A 13,200-nucleotide genomic window follows, 5' to 3' on the forward strand; every position below is an offset into this window, starting at 1 on the left:
GGAGGAAGGGAGGGAGGGTAGGGTTAGATTATTGGGAAGCGTTGGGTGGGGGGGGATAGCTGATTCAGTCTGTTTTTCTTATCTTGCTAGTTATCTTGGAAATGAAAGGGTTGGCTGGGTGGTGGGAAGACTGGGAGTGGGAGGGGGGTGGGTACGGGGTTTGTTGTTAATTGTTCCAGTTACATACGTTTTAAATTGCAAACATGTCGTTATATATAACATTATAGTGAATTTAATTATTTCCGATTCAGCTAATTTACTGGTCATTTCAGTATCTCCCGATCTCTTTTTCCATTGCTCTCAGTTGTGGAGACCCATGCGTTGGTCTTTCCTTCTGCATCATAAGTTGCCATGCTTCAACCTCTGCTCAATAGGGCTATCGCCAGATCTCTATTGCTTACTCTTGACTCTCAGTATGTTGCCAATCAGCGTTACAAATCTACTTTTCCCCATGAATAATGGCTGAAAAATTAAATGTTGTTTCTCTTAATTGTAATGGCATTAATAATGTAATTAAAGCAAGACGAATCCATGATTATCTCAAATCTATTAAAACGGATATAGCGTTTATCTCTGAAACACATTTAAAGAACGATAATAACCCGCTTTTAAAATCAACTTTCTTTCATCATAAATTTGTGGCCCACGGTTCCTCTAAAGCGCGTGGTGTGCTTATCTTGATTTCAAGACATAATTCTTTTACCGTCATTGACTCTATTCAGGACTCAAGAGGCCGTTTCCTTATTGTTAAGGGAACCTTGAACGGGCAAAAAATCTCTTTAGTTGTGGCATATGCTCCAAATTCTGGCCAATTAAGTTTTGTTGCTAAACTTTTTAACTTAATTTCTGAGTTTCAAGAAGGCCCCCTACTTATGGGAGCTGACTTGAATTATATTACTAATTATGCCTTAGATAGAAAAAGGCAACATATCAAACCTACTTTAGATCGGACATCCCAGCATACCTCTACGGGTCTTAATAAATTATTTCAAAAATATTCACTTATTGATGCTTGGAGATTTTTACATCCTCAAGACAAGGACTTTACCTTTTACTCTAAACGTTTTTGTTCTTATTCTAGGATTGACTACATCATAGTCTCAAAAGACATCTGTAATACTTTAAGTGCTGCGAGTATAGAGCCACAATGTTGGTCGGATCATGCCACAGTTTGTTGCCAATTAGACTTCAAACCATCAGTAGACAGAGCGTTTACATGGAAATTTGATAATTTCCTATTAAAAAACCCTGCTGCAGTTGCACAAATAATACAGGAATCAGAAGAATTTTTTAAATTTAACACCGTTGCCGACACCCCAACTAACACGCTCTGGGATGCATACAAAGCCTTCATAAGGGGCAAAATCATATCCATCTCTGCTGCGATAAAGAAAAAAATTACAGAGTTAAAACTAAAGCTTCTTGACTCTATCCATGTATTAGAAAATGAACATAAAAAGACGGGCAGCCCTAAAACTTACAAACACCTGTTAGCAGAAAGACAAAAATTACAAGCCCTGGAAGTACATACGATTTCTAAAAGACTCCTGTATCTCAAACAAAATTATTGGAATAACAGCCCACGGTCACTTAAGTTTTTGGCGTGGAGAGTTAAAAAAAGGAAATCTGACTCTGGAATTAAGTGCTTAAGAAATGATACAGGGAAACAGATAACTACTTCCAAAAATATTCTACAAGAATTTACAAGGCATTTCACGAAATTATACACTTCAACACATCCACCACCACACTCTATTGACTCCTTCCTGCAATCAAACCACTTAATCAAGATTCTGTCTAATTCACACAAGAACTTTTTGGATCACCCAATTGATGAACCTGAACTACTTCATGCTATCAAATCTATGAAATTAAATAAATCTCCAGGAGTTGATGGTTTTACCTCAGAATTTTTTAGAACCTTTTCCTCTTCTCTTTCCTCTACTCTTCTTCACCTTTTCAATTCAATACTAAACTACGGCCCTATCCCGAAATCGTGGAATCTGGCCAAGGTAATCTTGTTGCATAAAAAGGACCGTGATCCAGAATTGGTAGGGTCATATCGACCCATATCGTTATTAAACAACGATTACAAGCTATTTACTAATATCCTTACTAAGCGTTTAAGTCAAATTATAGCGACCTACATTGACGCTGACCAAACTGGGTTTATCCCGCACAGGGACATGACAGACAACATCCGTAAAACGGTCAATGGCATCCACCACTATAAACTAAATCATGATACAGAATCCTGTGCCCTCTCGATAGATATCGAGCGAGCATTTGATTCAGTAGAACATAGTTATGTACTAAAATTAATGACTCACATGAATTTTGGAAATAAGTTTATTCATGTAATTCAATCAATCTACAACGCTCCAGCATTCTTGCTCCGTATAAATGGTATCAATTCCCCCCCTCAGCCCATGTCTAGGGGCACTAGGCAGGGGTGTCCCCTATCCCCATTATTATTTAATCTTGCGGTCGAACCTTTGGCACATCTTCTTCGCAATGATGTTAACTGGGCAGGATTACCTATCAATAAGAAACAAATTAAAATTAGCATGTTTGCAGACGACATAATTTTATTTATTTCAAATCCTAAAAAGGCCCTCTCTCATATTGAATGCCATCTTTATACATTCGGACTAATATCGGGTCTCAAAGTCAATCCTGAAAAAACTCTGCTATACCCCATCAATCTAACATCGGCAACTAAAACATACATCCTCTCTCATCTCAAGTATAAATATGTCACTTCTTTTTTTACGTATCTTGGGGTCCATATTCCCATAGATCTAACACAACTTTTACAATTAAATCACCTAAAGATCTCCAACCAAATCGCTATTCTAATGAAAAAATGGTCTCAACAATGTTTTACGCTTTTAGAACGTATAAAACTTATTAAAGCTATTATTTTTCCAAAACTAATTTTTATTTTTAGAGCACTCCCTATAATTATTCCGAATACCTTAATAAAAAAATGGCAAACTGATATCAACAAATTTATTTGGAACAACAAAAAACCGCGTATTAATCTTCAAACGATGATCAGGACAAAAAAAACTGGAGGCTTAGCGGTACCCAATATACAGCTTTATTATGACTCAATTGTGCTAACCAACATAATTAAACATTATCGTTTATCATACCAGGCAGACTGGAAAGATATTGAGGATAACTACCTCCCAACAAAGTCATTTCATGAAGCTCTGTGGAATTATAAAAGACATAACAACTTTAAACAGCTAGAACACCTGTTTATTCCCGCCACCTTTAAAGTATGGCATAAATATAATAAACTGTTGGCCCCCCCTCTATCATTGTTGACGAACTTTACAGGCCAACATTGGTTTCCACCTGCGCAACACCCTGACTCGTTTAAATTATGGAGGAAGCTTAACCTGACAAGATTCAAGGATATAGTTATTCAAGGGCATATTAAGCCTAAATCTCTTCTCGAGGGCCGGTCTGGCCTGACGATCCCGTGGTTCAAATACTTTCAGATTAGACATTTTCTTGATCCCTCCAATTGCTCTAATCTCCGCCTAAAACTCACCGCCTTCGAACGCTTACTTTATAATGACTCTATCCCTTTCAGAGGCTTGATCTCATTAGTGTATTCAATTTTGTTACAATCTAAACACTCCCAATTACTCCAATACCAAAAATCTTGGCACAAGGATCTTGCTCAAACTTTAAATCCAGATCAATGGGACCAAATCTGGAGCTCTTCTGCTATTACGTCTTCATGCTTAAATATTCAGTTGCAATCCTATAAACTTCTGGCCAGGTAGTACAAAACCCCACTCCAATTATCACACATTTCCACCACAATTTCTCCCCTCTGTTGGAAAGGCTGTGGGTTAGTCGGTTCCTATTTTCATCTTTGGTGGTCCTGCTCTATCATTCAGCAATATTGGATTAAAATCATTAAAGAAATAAATAGTATTACAACAGTACAGACCCCTCTCTCACCTATAGTAGTGTTACTGAATTTGTGGGAAATCCCAAATATCCCTAAGCATCTTCAGGATTTATCCATCACTTTACTATCTGCAGCAAAAACATGCCTGGCCTCGAAGTGGAAATCTTCAACTACTCCAACCATTTCTGAATGGTATAATAAATCCTGGGATTATTTTGTCTTTGAAAAAATCTCGGTTGAACTGGAACACCCTGAAATAGAAAGACGTAAACTATTCTTTATCACGAAATGGTCTCCATTTATCCAAAAAGTACTGGGACATGTGAACTTTTCTAGTATTGATATTGTAACCAATTCTGTTGCCTCTTTGGTTGTTTCTTGTTAACACTGTTTAATCCTTTTTCACTCCCCTAATATAACCTTCTTCATGATCTCTCACCTTCTGAGATTATAACATAGTTATGACATGTTGTTGATATCTTTGTATACTGCAACTTTATATCTTTTGTGGTGATCTTTCATGTTTGTATTCTAAATTTTTCTTGAATAAAATTTATTTTTTTAAAAAAAGATCAAGCTGTCCCTGGTGGTGGTAGAAAGTGCCCTCCTCAAGTCACAGATGACTTATGGTGACCCAGTAGGGTTTTCAAGGCAAGAGATATTCAGAGGTGGTTCGCCTTTGCCTGCTTCTGCATAACAACCCTGGACTCTCTTGGTGGTCTCCCATCTCAATATTAATCAGGGCTGACCCTACTTAGCTTCTGAAATCTGATGAAATCAGGCTAGCCTTGCCCATCCACATCAGGGCGATGGTCTATAAAATGGGGGGTTGTTTCTAATATTTGTACTAGAAACGTAGAATGTATCTCGCATATGTACTGCCGTCAAGTAGCTTCAGACCTATGAGGACCCTATGAATTAATGACTCCAAAACAGCCTTGCTCAGGTCATGCATATCTAATTTCATTTCAACCTTTCTCAGTATTCAAGGGGAATATTATGGGATGAGCCGTGAACACTGAATGGGAAGATAATCTAGAGGGTTCACTCTTGTCAGCCAAATATATTTAGGGATGTGCTAAAAGGAAGGGTCAGATCCTCACGATTGTTGAAATACCCCTAGCCTTTTGCCACGTGGCTGGCAGTCAGTGTAAAAAAACTGAGAAGGTGTTTGAGTGCTTCTTGATTGACTAAAATCTTCCATTTGACTAGTATAGGAAGTAGGTCTCTGGAGAGGCAGCATAGAAATATCCTCAATAAATGAATAAAACCATATGGAGCTATTTGGAAGACTTTTGGCTTTGGCTGCCCTGACTTGGCTGGCCCCAGGCTAGTCTGATCTCGTCAGATCCTGGAAGCTAGGGCAGGGCTGGCCCCGGTGAGACCAACAAGGAATTCCAGGTTGGCTGTGCAGAGGAAGGCAATGGCAAACCACCTCCAAATGTTGTTTTGAAACCCCGATGGGATCATCCTAAGTCAGCTGCAATTTGACAGCACTTTGCCACATAGACACACACACACACACACACACACACAAGGATTTGGCTAGGTTAGGGGGGAAAGTTCTAGCTCTCAAGATGAGCTGAAATACATTTGTTCTCTAGGTTAAGGGATGAGAATTACAAGCTTGTAGAAGTGAGGTGGTGGTGGTGACATGCACCCAAGGGCAGCAGCATGCAGCATCGGTAACATTATTAGCCACAGAAAAATGACATTGTAAATGGATCGAGGCAAAGCAGAAAGTGCTTGCAAAGCATCACAAAGCTTGTCCAGTGCCTGGAGGAGCGACCAGGTTTTCTAACCTAGTTATTTCATTTTATTAATGCTGTGGCAGGATATAGTTTATAGGTATATGCAGCCATAAGAATTATTTCCCTACCCTTCGAAAAACCAGAAGTGGTGATTGAGGAAATTAAATGCAGAGGATTTTGTAGTACCATTCCGCCTGTTTAAGAAGGACAGGGCTGAGTTTTGCCAGAAGCTCTCGCGACACCTGAATGCAGGCAAGTTATTAAACTGTAAAAGATTGCGATTGGGAAAACTCATGGATTGTTTTTCCCAATTGGCTGTATAATGTTTTCACTATCTGAGTAATGTTTAGTTGCCTATGGACTATGGCCTGGGGAGGCCAGAACTACTGAGAGCACATATCCACTCCCTTTCAAGCAGTAAGTGTCACACCTATGGCAGCATCATTGCATTGCCCGATGCAAAGTGGGTGGAATTTCAATGATTTCATGGCAGATACACCATGTACTCCAAATAGAGAAAATGGCAGCTCTTGGCTCTGGCGCGCAAGAGACAGCTAATGACAACTGTGGAATAATAAGGTGCCTGTGAGCCTCTTCAAGCCACTTTGTAAACAAACAAACAAACCTGCTTCCTACCTCTGGTGACCTACGGTGTGTCTGACCACTGAGAATCAAGTAATTTCTTATTTACATATTTGCTTCTTGATCACACTCTAATGTGACAGAGCCATCACTGAATGTAAGTAACCACCTGCTTGTCGAACTACTTGGGAACTGTGCCATTCGAATGTAATACTGTTTATTTCTCTTGAGTCCTGAGCATACTTACACCCTTCAAAATCGACTGGAGCCAAAGGGCTTAGAAGGGTGTAACTCTGCTTAAGATGGCAGTGTTGGGCTGATGAATGGCCTGTAGGGAACTGTACTGTGTTCCTAAGTAATAAGGCAAACAAGACAGAGAGAGGCATCTATACCCCTCTTGCAAAATCAATGCTGCCCTTTAGTTCCCACATCACAAGCCAGAATCATAAAAGTGAGCTAGCATGTCTCTAGGGACTGCATGTTAATTTTTGCTTCTGTAGTTTTAGTGCACAGACAAAATTGTTGTATCATATTGTTTGTGCTCAGTTTGACAAAATGGTTGCAGACTCCTCCGAATACATTCCCAGAAGGGTAATGGCTACAGAGAAGACAGCTGTCACTTATGCCCACGCCAGCAGGAAAAAGGAAAACAGGGTGATGATGATGGGCAATCATATGCATTTAAACAGTGTTGCCAGACACGGCTTCTCCTGGTATGTGCGGGTGCCAAATGCTAATGTACACCACTGACAACCATGCCCAGAACAAAATGCAAATGACAATAATGCTAAAATGAGAGTTTTATGACTACAAAAAAAAGAGCAGCTTCTCATCTAATAAAAGGAGAAGAACAAAATGGAGGAGGGAGAATGTTGTAAGCTGCTTTGGACCCCCACTGGAGAGAAAAGTGGGGTATAATTGAAGTAAAATTTTAACCCCTCCCCAGTTATGATACATAGCATTTTCATCATACCCAAAACACAGCGGGTCATACTACAAGTAATACAGGATGATACTGTGTCATCTTCACTTGGATCAGAAGCCAGTAGATGTTACATGCAGTAATCGTAGAACAGTATTTTTATGCTGACTATGCATCTGACTGTGCATGAACATTTCCCTCAGTTGGCTCTGGAGAGGTTCTGAGCACATTACACCCTATCTTCAGTCTCTTTTTCTGAGTCAACTTTAACCACACCTTATAATATAAGACCCACTCTCCATTATGTTACCATGTATGATTCTGACTGGGCAGAAAGGTTAAATAAAAATATGTTGTCGAAGGCTTTCACGGCTGGAGTTCATTAGTTGTTGTAGATTTTCCGGGTTGTATGGCCGTGGTCTTGGCATTGTAGGACCTGATGTTTCGCTGTGACTGGCATCCTCAGAGGTATAACACAGGAAGATGGAGTACTCTCTGTGTCAAGCTCTGTGTCAAGCTCTGTGTGCTGGTGAAATGTCAGGTCCTACAATGCCAAGACCACAGCCAGACAGCCCAGAAAATCTACAACAACTAGCTAAATAAAAATGTTATGGATAAATACATTAAAATGTCTATTGTTCTTCTCTGTCTCTCCCTCCCTCTTCTTTCAGTTTCAGTGCTCCTTTTTAAATGTTCTTCCTTCCCGCCAACCCAGCGGGTCGAAAGCCAATTAACATCCAAGGCAAGTAGACGAATGGGTACCTGCCCTTAGATGGGTAGGGGGCACCCACCTCTGAGGAAAAGAGGCTGGTGGTTGTGCGGACGGCAGTGCAGAGGACGACAGCAGTGCAGAGGACGATGGACGGCGGCGGTGGCGGCAGAGGCTTGCTGGCGGAACTGAGGACGGTGCGAAGCAGAGCGATCCCTGGTGGCCGTGGGAAACATTGAGTATCGGGCGGCGACGGCAGTGACGGCAGGACCCTGGAGGCGCACGACGATGACGCGAAGGCAAGGCGGTGCCTGAAGGACGAAGCCAGCCAGGAGCGTACAGGAAGCCGTGCGCCGGTCTGGGGCTGCCGTGGTTGCCGGAGAGAGAAAGATCAGGAGCCTGGAAGGATTGCCGCGCCAGCAGCTGAGGAAACACTGAAACGTGCCGGAGGGAGTAAAAAAGAAGGAGCGCATACACCACCAAGGGTGCCGGTAGGAAGTCCCACCCCCAACTTCAGATGTGGCCCTAGATAGTGATAGCAGTTCTTAGAACGACAAAAATGTGAACCGCCCAGAGACCCCTTCGGGGGTTAGGGCGGTATATCAAATCTAAGGTTAAATAAATAAATAAAGTATTAATTTCTTCTTTGACCTTATCTTAAACATGTTAAAACAATCTATGGTATTTATTATGGTATGGTCCACTTGGTATGGTCAAGGCCCACACATTGCATACCAGTGAACATGGGGTTGACTGAGATGGCTATTTCAGAGTTCCTGATTCCCATATATGAAGGTGTCTCAAAAAAACACTGTTATGTTCCATACAGTTGACAACAGTGCAGTGCTGACATGTCTCTGTAGTCCACTTGGACAAGTTGGCCATGCTGAATGCAGGATTGCTCCATGTTCAGTATTATCCCAATGCTTTTCACCACTAGGGTTCCCACAAAAACAATCAGCTACAATGGATAAGCCTGCAAGATGGTTGCTTAAGAAACATTTTATCTGTAAGTCAATGTATAGGGTCCATGTTGTGTAATAGAGTGTAGGACTATGTTGGACGAGACCTGGGCTCAAATCCCCACTCAGCTGTGAAACTCACTAGGTCACCTCAGACCAGTCCTTCTCTGTCTGCCTAATCTACATTGTTGTAGATTGTTGTTGTTGTTGTTGTTGTTGTAAGGATAAAAAGAATAGGGTAATCTTGTGTACTCCCTAGTGCTCTCTGAATAAAAAGGCCGACATTCTTTATTGCACCTGCTTTCCCAAAAATCCTGCAGTCCAGGTTAAAATAAGTTATGTTTTAATAATGAAGGATTGTTGCAGTGGGAGAGCAGAGAGCTGAACTGAGAAGCACCCAAATCGCTGTCAATGGTTCTGTTTCTGCAACCAAGAAACTGTTTCAAACTCCTCACTTTGCCAAGTGGGAGAAACTGCCACAGGAAGCCATTAAAATGAGACTGTGCTGGAGAGTTGTGCTATTTTATACTGCATATTTACAAATGTATCCATTGATACACTGAGGAAGCAGCAAGAATCCAAACAGGCTGATTTAATATTTGAAGCAGCAGCAACACCGTGCCAAAAGTAAACAGCATGACTTTAGAACCCTTCACCCAAGCCTCCTAGTCTACAAACTATATAATTCAAACTCCCCCCCTTCCTTTTCTACTTTCCAGTTCCATCTTGTTTCTTTTTTGTCCCTGTGAGAGCAAGTGGATGCAATCAGTAGCTTCTAGCTGTCCTCTCTTGATAGCCGTAACAATATCATGCACACTGTGAAGAATAATAGTGATAGGCTGGTTCTAGGATCCTCTCCTTCTATTGTCCAAGGATGCGAAGCTAGGTCAGTTCACCTGGCCACGTGTAAGGGCGACAGCGTCTGCGTTCGCCATTAGAACACAACACTTAGTATCATTTTAGGCTTGTTTATTCAGAAGTGAGTCTCAGTGAATTTGAAATGATTTGCCTGTCAGTAAACAAGCAAAGACTGGGCTGGAAGATTTTGAAACCTAAGGACTGGAGACAGACTAATATTTCGGCAGGCACAAAGAACACAATTTTCTCATATCCCCCCCTTCCTCAGAAACCTGAAATGCACCCTGAAATCCTGCCTGTGGGAATGGTGATCCCTGGGAAAGAGATGGGAGGCATGTCAGGGTGCCATGGGAGATGGTAGGCAGGAAACTTGTGTTCTGCAGGTGGCAATGCTGGCACCTGTGGGAATGTCTAGTCTGCATCCAAACCTAACAGTCGCATCCAGGGGTAATTTCGCAGAAGAAGAGGTGCAGGAGCTCATTAGTATAACTCGTTAGCATAACTTATTTGCATATGCCACCCCCCTGACATCACCGGAAGGGTGTCAGAAGGCAACACCCACCGCTCAGGCTCCACTGGACTGTTTTGGATTGCTAGCTATTGGGGGGACATGCAGATCTGTCCTCGCAGAGGAGGGAGAGCTTGTACCTGAATAAAACTTGGTCTTAAAGGTGCCACTGGACTGTTTTGGACCAGGGGGCCTGGGGGGGGGCTCTGTAACTTACCTGGCTGCTTCTTGCTCTGACTGAGGGCTGCTGGGAGAAGGGGGTGGGGCTTGTTGCATGTGCCCTCCCCCTGGGCTCTTTACTGTCAGAGCTCCACTCCTGCAGGAAATGAACTCTGGTCGCATCCTTAACAAAGGTGCATCCTTCTAAGCACATTGAAGTCAATGTATTTAAAAGGGTGAAACTCCACTTAGGGGTGGGGGGATGGAGGAGGAGGAGGTTGTTTTCTACCCCGTCCTTCATTACCAAAGAAGTCTCAGAGTGGCTTATAATCACCTTCCCTTCCTCTCCTCATAACAGACACCCTGTGACGTAGGTGGAGCTGAGATAGCTCTGAGAGAGCTCTGACTGACCTAAAGTCACCCAACTGGCTTCATGTGGAGGCGTGGGGAATCAAACCCGGTTCTCTAGATAAGAGTCCAGCACTCTTAACCACAAACCCAAACTGGCTCCTGGATATAGATGACTGTTAGCGGGTTTCTTCAGGTTTTATACCCCCACCTTTTTAATGTTTCTGCTCTGCACTATAGAAAATGCTGAAGAGTCTCTGGATTGCTGCTTTCTCTTTTTCATAAACCCTTTCATATTTCCCTGTGTACAGACAGAGACCAACAGAAAAGAGAGGCCCTTATCAAAGCAGTTGAGAAATACAAGAAAGAAACGGCACAGATCCTTTCAGCCCCTCTAGGTCATTACAGGAGCATTTCTAGTCATCATGATAAAGTAAGTAGTCATTTATTTGATGATCTATGTATAATCCACTTTGTAGGCCAATGAACAAAAGTTAATTTTTGGCTTTTTCTTAACTGACCACATTGCAAGCTGGTTCAAACTCTGGCTGATACTGATTAAGAATGCAGAAATGTCTGTTTTCAGGGTTTTGGGTTTTTTAAGAAATAAGTCTCTAGCTTTCTAGGCTGTGTAGAAATGCTTGAAAATACCAGCTGCCTGTGGGAAAGACTTAGAAAAAGAACAATGGTATCTATTGTTTTAATATTTCATGAGTCTCTCAAGTCAGATTCACATAAATATCTGGTACAGTAAAGATCATAGGGGGGAAAGCAGTGCATGGTAACCCCTAGTTTAGATGTCATGTGCACAGGCCATGTGCATGACTGTTTTGTGGCTGCCTACCAATCTCTACAATGGCCCACATTTTTTAAAGGTACAGATGCTGTTTCTATTGGGGGTGTGTGTATTAATTAGAGATATAAAATTCCAGAAGTTTTGAAGCCATGGGAATCCCCCCCCCCCGATTCTTGTTTTCCAGAAAATGGGTGTGTGTGTGTGATTTATAAATAATACTTTCCTGTCAACTTATTTAAACAAAAAATCTTGGGGGGGGGGGAACAGTGCTTCCCAAAATGTCCCATTTTTTTCATTGGAAAACTTGAGAAAGTGTTCAGACTTTTTCATGCCATATATTTGGAATGTGTAAAATGCTTTGTGCAATAATTTTCTTCTCACTCAGAACGAGAACATATTTCACAGGGTTGGGGGGGGGTTGGTTGTTGTTGTTTTTTGGCAGTACTCAAAATATTAAAAAAAATGAAAAAGTCCATATTTTTTCCATGTTATATATTTTGAGTGTGAGAAATCTTGCCTTAAGAAGAATTTTACTTACATAAAACACAAACGGAATATGTTTCGCAGGCTCATTCTATTTTCCGAGGTGGACCTCTGTGAGGAACAAGCTGTCCTCCTTGGGGAGACGCCTGTTCAACCAGAGTGATCATTCCTCTCACACCCACCGTTGTGCTCCCCCCCCCCACAACTGGGCTTGTTTTTGTTTTAATCAAAATTCTTCTTATTATTATTAGATGAGCATAAAGTCATGGATTACATGACCAGGATTTTTTAATCTAAATTGTTTTCCACAACACCATTTGCTTCGCCCACTCTGCAACTGATTATGTATCGTACAGCAACTGAAATTAATCTGCACGGATCCCATGTGATCATCTGAAATGCTCCCTTGAGCTGGAGTTTTTTTAACATCAATATTGGTATGATGACTTTATTGAGCTCAGCATTACCTTCTGCTCACACTTTCTGCATCACACCCACTCTCCTCATCCTGTTATCCTTGCCTAACCTGCATACCGAATGTTGGGCCCTTTGTGACAAATGTGCCATCCATCTAAACAGACAACTTATTTGCAAATTCTTGGTCCCACTCTTGTACAATTTTGCACCTGTCCTGCTTAAATAAGTTCAACTTGAAGTTGAACAATGTTTGTAGCAAAATACTGGACAGGACTCCATCTCAGTTTGCAGGTGAAAAAAACTGCATTTTTAATACTGTCTTGAAGCAAAAAGCCAGACATGCATATGATTAGCACACCAGAGAGAAAAGTGTTGGCCTAGCTTTGTTCTTGAAGGGTACGTTGACATGTGCAAGCATTTTTACATGACAAGATATTAAAAATGTTACCTTCAGTTAGAAGACGTTCAGAAAGGATTTTATTATTAGGTGTTGCTGAGTCCTACCTTGCATTTATGGCAAACTGTCTTTAAACATATATCTTCAAATTACTTTTTTAATTCAAGGAAGTTGAGGAACCTGATCAGTAGTGATGAGAGGGAAATAACCAAACATTTACGGTGCAATCACAGATGTTATGCATATATATCTATCTCCTTCTAACCCTGTGCTTCCCCCAAGGAGATGAGAGCAGCTCACGTGGTTTTCATGCAGTCTTCACAACCACACTGTGAAGAGGCTTAGGCTGAAAGAGTGACTGACCCAAGGTCACC

At 41.5% G+C, this 13,200-nt stretch overlaps 1 protein-coding gene across 1 annotated transcript in view; it reads left to right on the plus strand.

The window, feature by feature from the left end:
• The window catches only part of LOC107115712 (spermatogenesis-associated protein 7 homolog), a 94,345-nt gene that overhangs the window by 53,620 nt on the left and 27,525 nt on the right, over positions 1–13,200 (plus strand). Inside the window, exon 5 of the mRNA XM_015417469.1 lies at positions 11,045–11,166. Coding sequence (XP_015272955.1) covers positions 11,045–11,166 — 122 coding nt within the window. The remainder of the gene's footprint in view (positions 1–11,044; positions 11,167–13,200) is intronic.

The sequence above is a fragment of the Gekko japonicus genome, unplaced genomic scaffold (genome assembly GCF_001447785.1).
Source record: "Gekko japonicus isolate JY-2015 unplaced genomic scaffold, Gekko_japonicus_V1.1 scaffold3497, whole genome shotgun sequence".
In the NCBI taxonomy this organism is placed as follows: domain Eukaryota; kingdom Metazoa; phylum Chordata; class Lepidosauria; order Squamata; family Gekkonidae; genus Gekko; species Gekko japonicus.